The 19,775-nt window shown below is 43.1% G+C and overlaps 1 protein-coding gene across 2 annotated transcripts; it reads right to left on the bottom strand.

The window, feature by feature from the left end:
• Nucleotides 1-140: 140 nt before the first annotated feature.
• On the bottom strand, nt 141-18,674 carry cables1 (Cdk5 and Abl enzyme substrate 1). 2 transcript variants are annotated; one of them, XM_071910853.2, is made up of 10 exons: nt 18,081-18,674; nt 11,415-11,486; nt 11,136-11,228; nt 9,653-9,730; nt 6,560-6,665; nt 5,488-5,644; nt 5,134-5,237; nt 2,798-2,904; nt 2,379-2,586; nt 141-1,820 (listed from the first exon to the last, which is right to left on the bottom strand). In XM_071910853.2, the coding sequence occupies exons 1-10, from the start codon at nt 18,638-18,640 to the stop codon at nt 1,680-1,682; spliced, it is 1,626 nt and encodes a 541-aa protein (XP_071766954.1). In that variant the 5' UTR covers nt 18,641-18,674; the 3' UTR covers nt 141-1,679. The 2 variants fall into 2 exon arrangements, with proteins under 2 accessions (XP_071766954.1, XP_078144077.1); XM_078287951.1 differs by lacking the exon at nt 9,653-9,730.
• Nucleotides 18,675-19,775: the final 1,101 nt, after the last annotated feature.

Genomic DNA, 19,775 nt, shown 5'->3' with positions numbered 1-19,775 from the left:
TAGTCTATTGATCATTTTAACTCAAATACCATCAATACCTTCGAGCAGCATTGAATACAATTTTTCAAGTAGGCCTACTTTCCTGATTCGGTGGCCTCTCAATACTCTACGGTTCTCTGTGAGGCTACATTAATTCAGTCCAGTAACATTTTCAATCAAAGTTAATACAAAAAAAAAATAAATCAAGTTGAGATTCATGCCAAACATTAGGCATCAATGTTATGAAACATTACTTTTTTTTTTTTTTAAATTGGTCACAATGATATAGCTGTCAATTTTCCTTCTTTTTCAAAACAAACTGATTTCAAATTTCACAATGCTAATTCAAGTTATATTCAAATGAGTGATACTGTACGTCATTGATCCCCGTAGGGAAGTTCTCTTTTTGCTCGCCCCCCCTCCTCCAGGGAGGTCAGAGGTCAGGGTCGGCTACAGAGCAGCAGCCCTGGAGCTGCTAGGGATTCAGTGTCTTGCTCAAGGACACTTCAGCAGGGCGGGTGCTTACTGACACAAGGTCTTCACCCGGGTGTCTCTAACCTCTAGAGCACCCTGCTGCCACCCTGCCACTCTGAATACCAAATCTTGATCATTGGTTAATGGCATTTTTGCACTCATGAACAACTCTCCACAACTACCTTCCCGACCCTCAACATAGCACTGTAAATGTGCTGGCAATACACTCTAACATAGAGCACAGGAAATTATACACTGATAATAGTGGGTCTGGTCTCCATAGGTCCAAAGCAAGCATTTGACAGGTAGAAAACAAGTGGAATACTGAAGCTGTAATGAATACAGGAAATCCCATCTGGTCTGCAAATACTTGCATTCAAACAGTTGTGTTGATTACTTTGCATGCGGATAGTGGTGGCTAGAAAATTGTGAATTAGCGATGGGGAAGAGAAAAAAAAAAAAAAATCAACAAAGGTCCATTCAATTGACTTGTATGTGGTGCTTATGAACACAGCTTATTTTTCAGGGTTAGTTCACAAGCTCTTTAAAAGTCTGAAAAATGTCCCCCTGCCCCATGTCTTGCAATATTCAAAAAGTGCACTTTTAGTGAAGAGGAACTGGACGATGACTTGCAAAAAGATGAGTCACTCTGAGAAATAACAGTCCAGCCAAAACCAGCCACTTCGAGGCTTTGTTTAAATTTTATGCGAGTCAGAAGGCAACCAATCATACCAAAGTTTACAAGGAGGATAGTAATGGAAAAAAAGATGGTAAAAATGTTACAATCATTGGTTGCTCCAACTGAAAACAAAAGGTTCACCATCGGATTCAAACGAAAAAACTTTCTAACAACCCTCTTACTGAAAAAGAGAGACCTCAAATGTACAAAGTGAGGATGAAGAGATGCGAAAACACGCAAACTAGAAAAACTGGTCGAGGGTCGAACCCTTTCTTTCACAAGTCCGTCAAAACACGTAGTGATGAAGAATGTCGAAGTCAAACGATGGCAAAAAATCGGTTTAGAAATGTGCGTCACTTTGGCTGATTTCAAGTCTCTGAGAGGAAGGAGAGTGTTGCCTGTAGTGATGAACAGCTGCAGCTCAGCGACGGCCAGCAGTACCTTCAGGCTGTCCAACAGAGCTGAGGGGAGATGAGGGGTGGAGACTGTGGGGAGCGGGGGATCAGGAGGAGAACCTGGTGGTCGTCCTCCTGATGGGTCACTAATGCTAGGAGGTCTGCAGCAGGCGTCTGTAGTGGGGCATGATCTCATGCTCGGGCAGGTGCAGGTTGAACTCCAGCGCCACCAGAACAGGGAACTCGAAGGCTATCAGTTCCCTGCGGTTCACTCTGAACCTCTCCTCCAGTTTCTGGCAGGAAAAAAAATACACCAGTTTAGATTAAGCAGAAGATGTAGGCTACGCTGCACTTGGTATTTTGATGTTATTTTTGATAGCAACATCAGATCCTGTGTATTGGTAAATACTGAGATCTGATTCTAAAGATCAGATTTGCGTCCACGTTTGGCCCGAAAATGACTATGGGTCTCCTGTGGCTGTATTTATTTAAAACTGTGTTTGCACTACTGTCTTCCTGCTCCCCCTCTCCATTTCTTTCTATTGCCTTTATGCACATTGTGTCCAGACTGCAGCACCAATCACAGCTGCAATCACAACACGAGCCAGGCCACTTCTTTTCTGACAAGATCTGACAGTAATGTGAGCAAAATCCAATTTCCGAGCGTCCAGGCCTGTTTCTTAATGCAGTCTGGCATGATGGGACAATAAAACTCGCATTGAAACAACAAGTGTAACCACAGCCATAGTAAAATGTTAGCTAAAAACAACAAAAGGAAACATCTTGTGTTTTGAAATTGCATTAAACAGTTCATAGTTGCTTTTCACAGACTTCTGGTGAAAGAAACTTACATCTATCAGGAGCTTGACCTCGTGCTTCTTGAGATCTCCGCCGATCTTGGCTGCCAGGAGGACACAAGCCCCGGCACACAGCTTACGGTTCTGCTTGTTGAGTTTGCCCTGGAGAACCAGCTTTTCAAAGTAGACAAAAGCCATGGCCACTGTGGGTTCCTCGTAGCCACATTCATCCTGGGCCAGCTTCCTTATCTCCCTCTTCAAGCTGCAGGCGGAGGGAAAACGAAAAGGAGGATGAGGGGAAGAGAGGAGGAAAAAATAAAGAAAGGTGACGGAAGAGGAAGGAAGTGAAAGAACTCATGGTTATTGCTCAAAAAAATGAAGACATCAAAGTTATCATAAACAAACATAAAAGAACACTGCACCAAAATGCTGACAAATATGGCATATATAATGTAGATTTCTGTCAGCCGTACCTCCTAATTTTGCTGAGTGTCAGCCTTATGTGGGGGAACTTCTCTTTGAAGGTTTCGTTCATGTCCTTCTTGAGGTCAGAGGGTTTGACGTATTCGATGACCGTCGTCTGAAAGGGAAAACCAGAGGCGGCGTCAGAGCGACCACACTTTCAGCGCGACTGGCCTCACTGAGGAAGGTGACTGGATCCTCGCACGCTAGTGTTAGATTCCACTGACTCACAATGAGGCCGACTGAGTGCTGAGATACACAAGACAGGTGAAAACCGGGTGGCTCAAATGCCCAGAAGACACAAAATATACTCGACTGCTCGTTTAATTGATTGAAACAATTCTTAGCGTTTGTTACAACGCGCTCCGAGTGCCAGATGGGTGGGTCACATGGGAGAATATAATGAGCGCCTTAAAGTTAAAGTCAGTGGGATGTTCACACCATGAATGAGTCGCCGAAAAAATCTGCAGGTGCTGTGAGACGCTATCAGATCCACATGGACCGACATCCCTGTGGAACAAAGCGCACTTTCAGCACTCAGCTGAATCCAAACCTTGAAGAATTGAAGCAGGTCTGGAGGCAAAAAGGGACCCGCTACTAGATAGGAGTACCTAATAAAGTGGCCACTGAGTGTAAGCAGATAAGTAAAGAGGGGACTGTATGCAATGGTGCTATAAATATCATGATGACCGCACGTATGGTATCGTATGCACAGCACAGTGAATAACTGTATTCACCCTGAACACCATGCTGCTGATCAGGAAGCATGAAGAAGAACTAATGTCTATCAGCGGTTGTGGCTCTGAGAAATGGCGAGAACGCAGGAACGCACTTAACTTCACATGACTGGAAATCTAGCCTACTGCTGCCAGTCTCACACCTACTTATGTCACCACATAAAAACATTTCTTTATCCCGTGTTTTTACCCGGAGGATAGTATCCCTCACATCTACACACCGCAATTTTAAGCAAAAGCCAAACTTGCTGTCATTACTACAATTACTTACTTACTACACTGTAAAAAAAACGTCCATCTTAACAAGTCATTTAGTCTCATATTCAGCCTTCAAATCTTATTTTTTCGTAAACCAAGAGAAAAAATCTGCCAGTGAGGTGAGATAACTCCACTTGTTTCCAATGCAGTTTCACTTATTTCAGGAATTTTCTAGAAGTGAGTGTCAATATCTTGAAACAAGTCAGAAAGATGCAGATCACTGCACTACTATCAAGAAAATGACACTTGATTCTACAAAATTCTTAAAAAAAAATTTGATTTGCAATGGAAACAAGTGAAATTATCTAACCCCACTGGCAGATTTTTTCACTTATTTTAGGAAAATTATGATTTTAGGACTCAATAATAGACTAAATGACTTTTTTGCAGTGTACACACAAGTTTTGCCTGCAACCAAATGGAAGCAAGTGTAGCCGGATATAATTCTAATTCATAAAAAAATCCCGGATTGCACGCTGAGTAAGAAAAGCTGATGGTTATCTTCTGCTTGTCCAACTTGAAAGTTCAGTTGGGGAAAGTCATGTCTTCTAAGCATCCTGCGTCCGTCCGGTGGAGTGAAAACGTTCAGAATTGACTGGTTCCATTCCTGTAGTAAACACAATAGCTATTGTTGTGCGACGCTGGGCTTTTTGCAATTGGAGGAAGAGAAGAAAAAACATCGTCTGGCCTTGACTGAACATTTCAACCATTTCAATTCTTGTTGTGTATTCTGCCAGTCTGCCAAAGGAAAAACAAGAGCCCAGGAAACAATGAGGTGGCAGTCTGGTATTTTTTTTCCCCAAACACAATTAAACATCCGTTCTTTTCCGGAGAAACTGGGAGAGTGATTAGCGCTGCGGCTACAGCGGCAGGAGACACAAACACTACACTAGCTGTTACGATGTGGTGGAGTGGCTGTTTAATAGCTACTGCCCACTGGACGGGGATACAGTAAGTGTATTCATCCAGGCACCCAGAAGGAGTGGGAGCGGAGAGAGAGTTTGGGCCAGTGACCTTGCTGATTAGAACGGACTGACAGATCCTCCTGGCTGCTATTCAAAACAGCTGATAAAGTTCAGGAGGATTTTTTCATACAAAAATGTTGAGGAGGGCAAATCTTTCCTGCGTGTTATTGTTCTTGATTGCGGTGGGAAAAAGTAAGGAGAAAGGTCAATAATGACAATAATAATAATTAAAAAAGAAGCTATCTCAGAGAATTTCAACCAAGGAAGCATGTCAACAGAAGTGGATCTATTTCAGTGAGTGATGTCCTTGACCAAAACAGCCTTTCCACTCTACTCTCGAGGGGACAGCACTTGTGGTTGTTGTTGCTGCTGGTGTCTCGTTCTCACCATGTAGGAGGGGAAGATGAGGACTCTCTTGTGCTTCCCACAAGGCCACTGGGGGTCATCCAGCAGATTGGGGTCGTACTCACGAAAGTCCCCCAGATCATTCCCTGCGAGGATCACAAACACAACAACAGCGGTTGAGCAAGAAGCAGACATCTGCACATTTTCTTTTCCAGAATACGACTCTGTCGTTCTGATGAAATAACACTAGAGAGCATGCTGAATAGTAGCGAAGAGCATGGAGAACGAGGGCAAATTTGATCCTATTATATTACACGGGCCCTTTTTTAAACATTATTAAAAGTAATAAATATACTGTGCCTGGAGATACGTGGGTTGAACTGCATGAAGACTGACCTGTATCTAGGCTGCTCTGGTTGCTGTTGGCTCGGCCCAGACTGAGGCTGCGGTGGCTGGCATTGCGAGACTGGGAGAAGGACGAGGTGGAGTCGATGGTGTTCCTCCGACCGCCCAGCACATTGGTGGGGTACAGGAACTGGGTGTAGGACACAGTCTGTGGACGCAGGTGTAGATATAAAATAAAACAGCACCAATAGACCTTACGCCATGTTTGCATAATGTCCGATTTTCCGTAAATATGACCTGCTGACTGTGAAAAGTCCTGTCCTACTATCGTGTACCAAGATGCACATCATACAAATGTTGGGAAGCTGGCAAACATTTATCATTTCAGATTCCCCACTGAAAAATGTATCAGAAACGAATGGATCTCGAGAATCCGAAGGCATATAAGCTCACATTTTAAGGTAATATATTTGGCCCACTATATATAACTGCTGGAACCTAGCCTAGGTAATTAGCTAGTAGCTAGTAAGCTGAAAACCTCATTTACGTGTTGAAGTAACATTAGTTTTATTTATATGCCAGTATTCCACATAGTTTCCCACACTAAGTGTGACGTAGGTTCAAAATGGCTGCTGTAAGGCCAATTGGTGACCAGATGTTACATGAAGGCCTCTTTAAAGGCAGTGACCACTTTTACATGCACACAAAAATGCAACTGCAATGTGATTAAGACTCTTATTATGCAAGTAAGTCAGGACCCATGTAAACACCATACTCTGATTATGTAAAGCTCTTAGAGCAAGCATAATCACAGTAACATATGTGGAGTACTCCACTTTTACTGACATTAGTAGAGACGAGTTACAACATGTATAGCCTTAATCACATTTCTTTAAGTATGATCAAGTCACTGTGTTGTTCCGTCAGCATTTTGTCATTTCCGTTTCAGTACTCGCAATAACCACATGTAACATGTAAACCAGATTATTAGTGGAGGTGTCACTTTATAGAATCACGTAAACAGCTTAATCACACTATTGTCTTAATCGGACTATTGGTAATAGTCACATTATTGTGTGCATGTAAAGGTAGCCAGTGTTTCTATGCTTCTTTTTTCTCTCACCTTTCCATCAGCTCCTAGCTCCACGCCCTCCAGCCCGATCACCATCTCCTTGGCACTGACGCCACCCGATGGGTGCCGCTGACGCCCTCCTTCCAGCTTTACCTCCCTGCCAGAGCACAAGACCTTTAGAGCTTCAGCGCCACACAGCGCCCTGCTGCTTCTGCAACTCCCATCCCATTCTTTAACCTTCCGGCTGAGGCCTGTTATAGCTCACCTCCTCTTCTCTACCACTCAGATAGGCCCACTATCGATCTGCGCTCATCAGCTGGCCTAGATTCTGTAATTGCCTGTGTCTTTGGGTGCGTTTCAGGGCAATTAGAAATGAAGTGCACCCTTGGGAGGGGGACCGGAGGAGAGTAGAGTTTCATTCTAGCAGGGCAGTAGTCTCTTGCAGCTCGGTTGTTGCATCACCAATGCCTGAAATGCCATACTAGTGTGGGAGATATGCTTTGCTGAAGTAGAAAACAGACGGCTGCAGTGGAACTGTGTCAGTGGAGCAAACAGTGGAGAGCCGACTGAACAAATCTGTATGGGCCAAAAGATTCAGTATTCAATGTCCACTGCTGAGAACACAGACTGAGGCTATCACATACAAAATTAAAAAGCCTAAGCCCATACGTATTAATGGAGGAGCCTCATTAAAGCCAAACCCATGTTTCAAATATTAAAATGTACGAATTAAAGATGGGTTACTACTATGATGAAACCAAATTGTCAGATTTTAGGTCAGTCAGTAAAAGCTAATGCAGACTCTGAACACTGACAGAGAGACTACATGCCCTGCAGTTCACTTTATTCACACCCTCTGTCATACTGATTGATAGATACAGTGGGGTGGCAGCAAGCTGAAGAACCTGTCCAACAGTTAAAACTGCAATAAAAAATATCACTTGAGGACTGAAATGATAAGAGCAACAGGCAGAATGCACAATTGTAACTACATATTCATAATTAATAAATTCAACTGTCCTAGTTTTCTTTGAAATTGATAGGAGTTAAATAGCGCTCTGCTTACTGACTTGCTTTCATACCAAAGCAAGAAAACAAAGTCCCCTAAACAAATATCCATCCCCTTAAGACTGTTTGTATTGAGACTTAAGAATTAAAGTCTCAGAAGACATAACATGGCAACATTTCCTGGTTTTGCTATTGTACCTCCAGCCTTGTTTCCAATTTAAAATGGTGCCCAGATAAATAAAACAAATGACACAGCGGGCCCTCACATGACTCTCCTAGTGTTTTGATGACATGTTGGGCCAATCTGCTATAATGAAAACAGTGTTATCTGGCAGACAGGCACATCAGGACACAATGTTGACAGATGCATCATAGACATGGAGATCCCCAAACAGTAGACAACTCACAGAACAGTGAAGATGAGATAAAACAGGGAAACATAAGAGACGGAAAAGCTTTCCGAGAGAGAGCTTTTCTTTGAAGCAAACCAGAAAATGAAAGGTTGTACTTCGGTCTGTTGAGAAGGAAGAGAGACAGAAGGAAATCATAGGAAAATGCTGACATTGCTTAGTAACATGCAGGACTAGCAATCACTGACTTCAAACATTTTTATGTTAGTAGTGTTATAATCTAGGCAAAGTGCTCAGGCCCAGTTTAATCTTTCTAAATTAAGGCTAATAAATTGATTAGCATTGCTATCAACGAAAGCTGAAACAGTGCAAAAGAAATTAGGCCTACTGTTACTTGCTTTCAAGACTTAATGAATCTAGGAGAGTCTTAGAAGGGGAAAGACTTTGAAATTGGACCACTACTGGCTACTTTAGAGTGCAACAGCATTCAGGATTCCCTTAATTCAGTGAAGTCATGCTCTAGAGGCCTGAGCTAATTAGCAATATAATTGAAGTCGCTCACTTATCATGAGTGCTGCATTAAACCAATACATGTAATTGGGGCAAGACAAAGAGAAATAAGAGGACAAATACTGTGGTTATTAAATGACCAACAACAACTTTGTTATGAACAGCACTGTGTTGGAATAAATTTGGGCTCTGGAAGTCAAGCAGAATCGGCTGTTGATAAAACGTCATTTTGCAGTCAAAACACTTGACTGAGCCAGCCAAAGCCTGACCGTAAACTGTCAATTAGCAGCAATGGGCAGTCAAACATGCATATTGGACAGCCCTGGGGGTTCATTAACCCTTGACCTTGCACTGTTTGACTGGCTTAGGAAATTCCACACACGGATCGAGCCTTTTATGCTCTTCAGTAAGCCCTAGTGTGGTCCATTGTATTCTCTGTTGTTTATCTGTCCCCTTTCTCTTTCACTTCCTCCAAAACACGCTGTTTCATGTGACTGGGGGGCGGCGGATTCAAGGCCGGACCAGAGTGATCCCCATGCAGGCCAGGTGGGAGTCTGGAGGCCCTGGGAGCTACTATAGCCTCCCATAACACAGAGCCTTGTGTAGCTTTAAGAAAGGAAACAAGCGTCCTCTACAGATAAGCCAGAGACGTTTTCTGTTCGAGTGCCAAGAAATGTAATCTCCAAACCCAGGCAGAGGATAAACAAAAATGATTAATAACAAACTGTCATGTCTGTGTACACCCCAAACAGAAACTCCAGTCGCCCAGCATCATGGATCATTTGCAGTCTTAAACCATTGCACAACACATGAAAACAACATAAAGATGAATCACTGTTGAAGTTTTTTGCAAATGCTACAGTTGCTAGATCTAAGGAGAGCAAGAACCTCAGGAAAGGTGAATCCTATATGGTAAAGAGCAAAGCCAGCGACAGTTGCAACGGACAAAAATGGGTTGAATTGAACAAAAAGGATGAGTGTCCAAAAGCCACCTGAGCCAAAATGAAAAAGATACAAGCAATAAGCATCAAGCTATAATGTAGCGGAAGATACATATATGAGGGATTAAGCCTTTTAAAGCCCATTTCAGCCCACTGGCTTTTTATTATTATTTTTTTAGGGTAAAAATGCATCCACCAAAACCAACCCTTAGCAATGTATGCACCAGTCAAAGGAGAGTACATCCACAGAAAAAAGGGATGAGAAAACAAATAAGGGAAAGAGGGAGCACAGGCTGGAGGAAATTACAGAGTTTGGCATGCTGTAGGATACATACCCTGCTTGGCTACAATCTCGATAGGGCAGGACAGAAAATACACTATAGAAGGATCTTCTGCCACTGATAAGGACTATCCTATAAAAACAAAAATGGTAAATAAGCTAATTAATATCTATGATAAGATCTACAGGTTAAGTTGGAGAAAGTGTGCAGTAAATAATTAGAATAAAGAGAATGAAGTGAAACGTCAGTATGAGTGTGTGTGTGGCTTGTGTCAGTAATAGTGGCACGTGGTTCGTGGTCAGTGGTTTGGGGGCAACAATGATGCATTTTTGATACAAGATCTTTTTTAAAATAACTAAAACGCCTTGTACTTGTGTAGACAGAGATATCTAATCAGAAATGTGTCCAAATGACAAAATGTCAACGGCACAGAGGGCAGAATGGCTGATTTTACGGAATAGTATAAGAACCTCAAAATTCTTATTTGAATATCTAGCTGTAACTCACGGACACATCAATCTTACAACCCGGCTAAAAATGGGGATCAGAGAAACGCCAATTGTTTCAGCATCAGTTAATCAACAAGCAATTGCTAAATGGCGCGGCAAATCCAGCTCACCTTTATTCCACATCAGATATTGCACTGGATATGAGGCAGAAACGCACATCAGAGGCAAACTTCATCTATCGAATGACTTAATTTAACAAATTGCACTATCAAACGGTTTGCTGATTATATAGACAAAATGACTGCTTTGAGGTTCATTCTGGGTTACTGTGCTACATTATGCACAAAGTCAGCCACTCCATAACAACCGAATGCCGAATAATAAACTATAAGATGAAGACCGGCGAATAGGTCTACACTTAAAAAACATTCAATTGAAAACTGATTCTTTCCTCGTACAGCACCGAAACTAGATTCTGCATCTCAAAACACCGCGAGTTAAAGCTAACTGAATTACTTTTCAGATCCAAAGAATGCGACAGGCGCCAGTACAATATTACTTAGAAACACTTAATATAGTTCTCCTGGCCCAGTCTACACAACAATCTTTGGTTTGATTACTTTCTGCACACCCTGTAAAACAATCAGCAAGTTCAACACCACTGTGCCAAATTTTGTCTGTGTTCAGGGATCTGTGCGTGAGCCTCATGCATCCTGTTGTAAACTGAGAGTGTGATATGTTGTGTGATTTAGCTCTTATGAGTTTAGTGACTTCATGGTGTGATTCCAGATTTACAACAACGATCAAATAAAGATTGGAATAAAATCTTTATACAATACTAGATCAGATCATATGTAGGAAAATGGACAGGATTCCCGATGAACATCTAGTCTCTCAGTGAATCAATAGCCAATTACATTTTAACTATAAGTTATAATGATGCACTACGAATAGGATAGGCCTGCTTGCCTGGGATTTGCCTTGTAATGTGAGAGACATTCAAACTGCAGTTCATTGACTGGGGCAGCCTGCCATTATCCGTTGAGGGCTTGTATTGACTAAGAGGATGGCGTTGTTTGCCTTCATACCTTCCATTGCGCATATCATGTTGCCTCATGTTCTTTATGAAGTGGACCTTCTTGAAGCTCTTTGGTCGTGGTGAACCCGATAGGGTTCGGCATCTAAAATGTAGACCAAACACAAAACATCAGTACCTCAAGACAGAGAAACTGTGCCAGTTGGATACATTACACTGAGCTGAATGTCTCCTCTTAGACATAGAAGTATATTGAAGACAAAGTGAGGAAAATGCCTCTGGGGGGAGAGTGCCAAATTACTAATGTAAGCAGTCCTGTGCAGTTTAGTACCTGCGTAGAGGAGCATTCTCCTCAATGTCCTCTAGAGTTTCCAGTGAGGAGCGCTGAGAGATGAGTCTCCGTCTGGGAAAACAGAGGGAAAACAGTTAGGAGATAAGGAAGAAACACAAGATTATCACAAGAAAACACTGACTGGACCAACTGTTGTTCTGCCAAAAACCTCTTAGAAGTACAAACTGAGAAAAAATGTCCTTTATGTGTAACAGAAGTATAGAATAACAGCATATTGCACCAATTTTGAATAAGCATTTAGTATGTTTGTCAAGATCTGGTTTTGCCACTGGAAAGAAACATTATGGTACTGTAAAGCAATTTGACTTCACAGACATAGCAGTAAGTAATGGGATTTCACAACAATGCCTAAAAGGGCAGGAGTGGTCACAGAAAATCCCTAAAAGGTTCCTTTTTTTCCACAAATTGAGGTCAGTGTAACTCATGCAATAAACTAAGGTATCAGCATTCACCAAAAATGCAAGGAATTTCTACCTAAATCTCCATTTTCCTACTTAATGCAAAGCAGTAGGTCAAGAACCGGAGAGAGCTGCTACCCACCACATTGACCAAGCATTGAGAAATTATAAAACATGGAAGATAACTCCCATCATCATCTTCCAATGATAAAACAATTTGTAGGTAATAAGTAAATCTCCTGTGTCCCGTCCCTGTGTGCCTCAGGACAGAGGTAAAATCCACGGTGTTAAACTGTTATTGCCTGTGTTCTTTCTTTGTACGCTCAGTGGTTAATTTACAAAGCTAAGTTGCGAGAGTCTTGAATGGTCTGGTTATGACTCGTACGACCGCCATCAATCAACCACTGTGCCTGTGTGGTCAATGATCACTCCTGAACCTTGCTCAGCATTTATGCAAGATCACAGAGAATTTTCCAGGATCATGCTCTGGAGCTGGTAAGAGGATAAGGAGCTGGCTCTGAAAGCACTTTGTGTAACACATGTTATCACAGACGGCCTTTATTTCACACTTCTGTTGCATGACTTAACAGGCAAATTCTACTGGACCATTTCTATATGATCAGCTGCCAGTTTCAGAAACGAGGCCACATGTGAGATCTAAGCGTGCCTGAGCCATTCCAAAATGTAGTTGTAATTGCATGTTTCGCACCACAATAACATAATCCAACTCATTAGTCATACTTATCAAGTGACCACATTTAATGTAGTACAAATTAATGGACAAAGTACAAAACACTGAGACATCCTGGGAGAGGGTCTATCTGGCATCAAGAAATAATTAAGTCTGCGGCAGAGTCTTACTGCTGGGCGAAGCCAAGCGAGGTCGTAAACAGAAGAATGCGCACACCATGCATATATCATCTTGGACCGACGATTTCATTTGTGCCACCTCTCTTCACTGTGCGAGATGTGAGGAGAGTTGATGACACTTGACCTGACCCCCCAACCCCCCCTCCCTCTCCTGTGAGCTAGAGGAGAGACCGCGGAGTGCAACCCAGAGTGCCTGGTTAATGAACGACAGAGCATGAGGACAGATTAACGAAAGATGACTCTGTCCTTGAGGATCTCCCAGGGTTTAAACCAACACAGGCTGAGTGAACACTGTATACCAGAGGAGATGGGGGTGAGATAATGTTTACATGCGGAGCTAGACTGTTGAAGCAGACAGGGCCATAATTTTCTACTGCTCATTATGACCCTAATAATCATAAAATGTAGGGAAGAACATCAAGCTCTGGCATCGGGGATGAACAGTAAGTAAATTCCTAGTGTAAGTGAGTGGGACAATGGGCGACTGACATCGACATGTCTCTGCCAGAGCGGGTGGAAGGGTCATAATGTAGGGGGTTGACCTCTGCCTGAGGGTCAGACAGGCGGGATCATGTGATTTACGGTCAGTCTTAAGACGTCCCCCTCTAGTGACAACCTGAGAGATGGATTGGTTGGCTGGATAAGGATCTTTGATATACAACCAAAGGAAGACTACAGCTAGTCTAGGAAGACTAGGCTGCTCTAGTTTTCTTTGATGGTGCATCAGTTCATCCCCAGGTTCCGCAAGACGCTGTAAGAACTTTGTGCCGAATGAAGCTTTTCAGACAAAGAATGATTTAATTCGATATAATACGATTAAAGTCTCGAGGAAACGGCATTTCGAGGACGTCTTGCTTCCATAATTTGACATATTTTTGGTGTTCAAAATTCCAAAATGCTTTGTGCATCATCTTGAGCTGTCACAAATTTTGAATTCTTCAAAATGAATAAATTCCAGCCACCAGGACGCAGGAGGAGGAAATGGTACAATTCGTTTTTGAAAGACACCCAAAAATGCACCGCTGCACCATGTTGGCACTCATGTCACTTTGAAAGTTGCGAAGTTGCAGGCGTTATACAATGGGAGTGATTGTTAAAAAATCTGTGAAGCAAGGCAATGGTGAAAGAGAGCATGGTCACGTTTTTCTGAGAAAAATAAAGACTAAAATGTACACAACAGTGCAACGTATAGTCTTTAGATAATGAAACTGGAAAAATCACTCATCTGAAATCTAAAATGGACTTAAATTCTGGGGTTGTATCTGAAGGCATTACTGATTAAGTCTGCAAAATAAGAGGGCTGTAGCCTATCCCAATCTGTCTCAAGGACTATATAACCTCTATTATAGCAATCGGTCTCCATTATGGGTCTGAAGTTATGTGACTTTTCCATTTGAAATCTTGGGTAAGGTTCAACTCCTCCGTGGACTGTTACTATTCTTCCAAATATCCAGTGACCCTTCAAACACACCGGCTGGCGGGAGGGCAGGTTTCCAGTTCATCAGGATGCTAGTGTGTGTGTGTGTGTGTGTGTATGAGGACTTTGATCCAGCCACTGTAGATGAACAACAGCAGGACATGTTTTTCTGGCAAAAGATGTTTTCCAGGCCAGTAAAAAATCCTGGAAACAATAACATGGACCAGACCAATCATTCACTTCAGACACAAGGCTGCCAACTGGGGTTGGATCAGTCAGTTTCGATCCTTCTCTCCAGTCTGACATTAACAAGGGCTGTTCAGAAGCTTCAAAGAGACCCCAGCACGACTAATCACACCAAATGGTAAAACAGCAGCAACAAGCATCTATTAGGGTGTCTCTGTTCCCTGCTATTGTTGCCTCAATTAATTTAGTTTCAAGCATGTTTCATAAATGCAACCCATGAAACATTAAGATTATAAAATATTTCTACAGCAGTCACTATGCTATCCCCTTCCAATGAAAACGTAAAAAACCTGCCCAGTGTGCCCATGCATTGAAACTACAGGACTCAAGTGGACTATTCAGCTGTGGAGATTAAACCGTTTCACACGCACGCCCTGTTGGCTGCTTGCCACAGGACATTGTCTTCCGTTTAGCTGGCGAGTCACTGAGTGGAAATAAATGTAATGCTCTGGGCCTTTTCTCACAATTACAGACCAGGCAAACGGAAATATGATTATTATGATAAAAATCCAATCAGTACGGCAAACTTGTTATTCTCTCCAAAATTCTTCGGTCCTCAAACACAATTTGGATTACAAATGCGGTGTATTAGCAGATAAAAAAAAAATTCTATTTGGTTTAGGTAGAGTGTAACTTGTGATAACAGAAGCATAACTCATATAGTTCTGGTGTGTAGAACTTGGGAATATAGAAATATGCTGCACCCTCAAAATAGCAACATATTGTAAGTTGTTTAGGATGAGCCACAGAGCAACTTCCATTATGGAAATTTAACTCTGGGTTCTATTTTGAAAGCAGCATTAGGCGCAGCAACACATGCTGAGCCAAGTCTCTGTGTTTGCCTATCTTATCTTTGCAGTAATTGCCGGTCTGGTTTTGATTACGGTGGTTTCTAACTATATCCTATGGCTTTTTCAGAGCATTTGACAGCTCAAATGCTCTGACAGCGGAGGAAAATGAAGCATTCTTATATAATCCTGTGATTATGCCAACGATGACTTCAGCGAACAACAATCAACCTCATAACCAGAAGGATGTGACCCAATCGCACAAAACTCCAGAAGGCCATTATAATGGCTTGTGCTGCTGCTTGTTTTCCAGCCACAGCTTCTGCTGGCTCAGGCTAAAAAATCCTCGTTAAAATACAGTACATGCTTTAGCACTTCCTAATGGTGATGAAAACAGAAGTGAAAGAGAACGTGAGGAGACTTGGCCTGCCTATGCTTAGGGGGGGGAAAAAGGGATGAAATGAAAATGAGATCTGATCCACACCTCAGGCTGACAAGGCCAGATGGTAATAGGTATGCTATATTTAAAACACGGCTCATGGTGTGCTGATTCATGATGAATGAATGCTGAGGAGTGGAAAGAAAGCTGTATATGAAACCATCCATCATTCCCATGCATTAGATTCAGAGGAGGATGGTCTACAGCAGCTTTGGCCTCAGAAAGTCTCTTTTGGCGGTACATCAGAGGCTCTGTGACTTCCTGAATGGGAGCAGGACTGTAGGCCAAAAGTCTGAGGGGAGAGTGTGTCTCTGATGCCCCTGGGAGAGGAAGTGGAGGACAGAAAATACAGAGCAGAGAGCCAGGCAGCTTCTCAGAAAGCCTGGGCATCCTGCCTTTCCCAGCCAGGGACCTCTGGACACGTTTCCACCAGCTGCCCTCAGAAAACAAACCAGGCACTGTGCGCAGCGCTCGTCTGTCTGCACGCCGGTGGAATATGGCGGCGCTCCATCAACAGGTTGCTTACTTCCCAACAGTTTTGAATTCAGCTTGTGTGGACGTCGTCCGAACACATTCCACAAGCAGAGTACAGTATTTATTTACCTCATACTGTATTACCTAACTGAACAACAGCACGGTTGACTGGAAATTAAAAGCCAAATATGCAAAATTATGGTAGAAAGGGGTCAATTTAATACATGAAATGGTGTGTTTTGCTGTAAAATACATTTTGAGGATCAATATGTAAATGGTCACTTGGAAAAAGCAGTGAGCATTCACAAATGATTCATGGGGTCTATAACAGTGTTATATAACTTCTTCAACTGTGCCCTTTTCACTATTAAGAAGTATGGCATTAGCGTATGAGGGCTTTCAGAGGCCGTTCATTTAGTAATGCCATTTCCATGAAGTCAGGAAGGGGAACTAAATGCTTAATGACTGTTTCATCATGAAGCAGAGCTTCCTGTGAAGTCTGGCAGCTACACGGCCCCACAGGGAGGAGAGGACTTGGGTAAGAAAAGGGCCCTGAATGGAGACCAGAGTGGAGAGGATCTGACAGCAGGTTCAGACAGTGAGAGACCCATGAGACGACTGTTACTGACAGTTGTCCTGCTGTGGAGCAACACCCTCCGAGTTCTGCTTGTGCCTCGGACGGGAAGAGTACACAAAGAGAGCCAGAGTAAAAGAAATCCACATGGAGCCGTAAGCCCGGTAGTGTGTAGCTATACAGAGGTGTAGAGTTACAGGATGTTTACATCACTTAGAGGGTAAGGAGACAGCAGGTGTGTGCCAAGTTTTAGAATGACACTCACTAAAAATACTTTATAGTCTACTAAATAAGACAAAGAGCAAGAGAGCATGAGAGCATGAGAGAGAGAGAGAGAGAGAGAGAGAGAAAGGGAGAGAGAGAGATGCAGCATATTCTTGGACTGATGAGGTATGCTGAGTTGCCTCTCAGGGAAACTAGGTTACGATTCCACAGCTGTTGGACCTGCGATCATATGTATCTGTCTCCGTGCAAACCGATGAGTCATGAGGCTGCAAGCATCTGCATGGAGTAAATACGCAAACAACTGAACTTTTTCCTCTTGCTGTGTAGTGTTGTTGTCCGGGCTGGCTGTCTTGCTTAGAGCCAAAAGCACCTTTTCTAAAAGTTTGTTTCTATTCAAATCAATTGGATCTCTGACACACCACTGACGGAAAGTTGCAAGAAATTTGTTCCTGAATGGATCCTAAGGGTTCATTCATTCAGGCCCCCAGTCGCTGTGGTTGTGAGGAAATGAATGGATCGTGGTAAACCAAACACTTCACCCACGGGAGGGAAACATCTGGATAATATGAGCAGTTTTGTCTATCACCTTCTGTGGACTTTTGTTTGGTCTTTTGCCTTAATTTAATAACTGGTGTGCGGAGCGTTTGGCCAAAATGTGACATGCACAACGAGCCGTTGTCCTGCTTAACTACTAAAGAAAAAAACCAAAACAATTAATCAACAAGTAACAGCTACAGGCTGGTGGTGATTATTATTCTAACTGAACAAAATAACATACAGTAGGAGGCTGCATAGACTATCTGTCAGTGGCATCCTATTGTTATTGTAATTAGTAATGGATGTGCAACATGATTTATGTGCTTCCATTAGGGAAATAAGTAAAACCTTAACAGTTGAGTGAGTCTCAGGTCTTAGTACTGACTCTACCACAGGTAACTGAGTACTGTTTGCTCCATTGCATACTTGTCAATGGAATAGAGACAGTCTTACTGCTAAGATCCTTCAGGGAAAACCAGACCAGCTCTTGTTTGCTATGATCAGATCAAGGTCCAGTCTAACGACCTGCGTCTGCAGAGTCAGATCCTGCAGACAAGCTGGAGCTGGGTAACGAAACCTGTAACATATTTATTACTCTCATTACATCCAGCACAGTGCATGCCCCCTTAGATTAGACCGTTAAGTAAAACAAATACCTCAGCTGTTCACACCATTACCTTGACCTCTGCAGCTCTATCGCAGAGTTGGCTATCTGTCCGCCCTCCAGACAGTAGTTCTGGGAGGCTTGCCTGGAGTACGGCGCAGGTAGGATTCCCTGAGTGTAGGTCTGCAGCCTCCCTCTAGTCGCGGCCGGGACCGCGGAGAAAGGCGAGCTGTACATGGAGGGCCCGAAAGCATCCCCCTCCGGGTCTGTACCCGCCGGGGCAGCGCTGGGACCCATCCCAAAACTGGCCCGGTTGTTCGCGAGGAGAGCCTGGTTTGCGATAGCGAGCGCCTGGGCGGCCGTGGGCGCTGCTGCAGCCCCGGTGCCCGCTGCGTACGCGGAGCGCTCTGGGGAAACCAGGCTCTGTCTAGTCCTGGCTTCAAGTGAATTATCCTCTTCGGCTTGATTGTCTGCATCGTCTTGCACCGGCCGTCCATCTAACGAAATGTTACTGAGAAAAGAGAGCGCCGCTTGCCTCCTCCTCGGGTCTATGCGTTTCCGCGTATGCTCGATACTGGAGTGCTTTATCTGTAGCGTGGTTGTGGATGTGTTGCTGCTCGTGGCAGCCGCCATGGTCCACTTCCAGTGATCTGAATCTCCCAGGCTGTGGTCTTACCTTGATGACATTAATAGTGTGTTAATCGTGCTTGTGTTGGTGAATGCCAGTGGCCTGTCTTTTAAGTACATGCGTTAAACTGGCTAAAAACAGGGAGGTCACGTGTGTGCAGTATTGTGGCAGCACAAGGAAAAATTGGACCAATAGGCTCTCAGGGATACGTGTAGGTTTTTTTTTTCTTTTCCTGCCTGGCGAAGCCTCCCCCTCTCTTCTCTGACAGGGTATGCCAAAATTACATAAAAGTATGCACGGTATCTTTAAAATAGATTCATTCTGATCTATCTGATGCAGATCTAATAACCGACTGTATTAACTCTGTCAGTCTGTTGCAGTGTTTTGGGTAATAAAGCCCTACAAGTGATTTTTAATTAAATTAGGAACTTGGACAAATGAATAGGCTTGCGCATGAAAAATCAATATCAAAGAATGCAACAGACTTGCTTACTCCCACTTTCTCAATCCGTACAAGGCTTGCAGTTAGACGCACTTGATCAATGGATGTTGACAGAATGGGGCCTGGCTGTGTTTGTTTTGAGAAATAGATCATTTTCTAAACTGTGCAAGTCAGCATCTCTTCAGCAATTGCGCCATCTGTCTGCTTGACATGGACTGCGTGTTCTGTTTTTGGCTTAACCTCATTAAATATGCCATCTAGTGGTTTTGGTTGACAATCACATGTTTCTCTTTTGCCCTGTTCTGCTCTCTTCTCAGGTCTTGCAGATATCCTGCTATTCCCATCCTGCCCCATCCCATCCCCTGCAATTTCCCTGCAGTACTGCTCAACTGTGTATGCAGGATATATAACATTTTGCAAGGATGCTCTCTTCCCAGAACCCAAAAGTCTTGTGCCAATGTGACAAACTGACAGTAAATAAAATCATACTCTTGCATTAGACTATGTATAATACTACTACCAGAGGAAGCCATTTATCCCAGTGTATCTCAACCATGTGTCAGAGTCTGTAGGTTTTCATTACAACCTAAAACTACAGCAGCTGATTTCACTGATTTGCACACTAATCATTGAAATCAGCATGTGCAGTATTTGGATGTAAAACCTGCAGACTCCTGGGCCTTGATAGCACCTAGTTG

The sequence above is a fragment of the Centroberyx gerrardi genome, chromosome 13, assembly GCF_048128805.1.
Source record: "Centroberyx gerrardi isolate f3 chromosome 13, fCenGer3.hap1.cur.20231027, whole genome shotgun sequence".
In the NCBI taxonomy this organism is placed as follows: Eukaryota; Metazoa; Chordata; class Actinopteri; order Beryciformes; family Berycidae; genus Centroberyx; species Centroberyx gerrardi.
The sequence above is the reverse complement of the archived record's forward strand: the minus strand, read 5'-3'. Positions and strand labels throughout refer to the sequence as shown.

Bases quoted from the DNA above. Each gene is read 5' to 3' on its own strand.
- cables1 (XM_071910853.2), bottom strand. From the start codon at position 18,640: ATGGCGGCTGCCACGAGCAGCAACACATCCACAACCACGCTACAGATA. The intron at 11,487-18,080 runs GTAATGGTGTGA...CTGTTTTCCCAG, and splicing joins ATAGAGCTGCAGAGGTCAAG to ACGGAGACTCATCTCTCAGC. The intron at 9,731-11,135 runs GTATGAAGGCAA...TTGTTTTTATAG, and splicing joins CATGATATGCGCAATGGAAG to GATAGTCCTTATCAGTGGCA.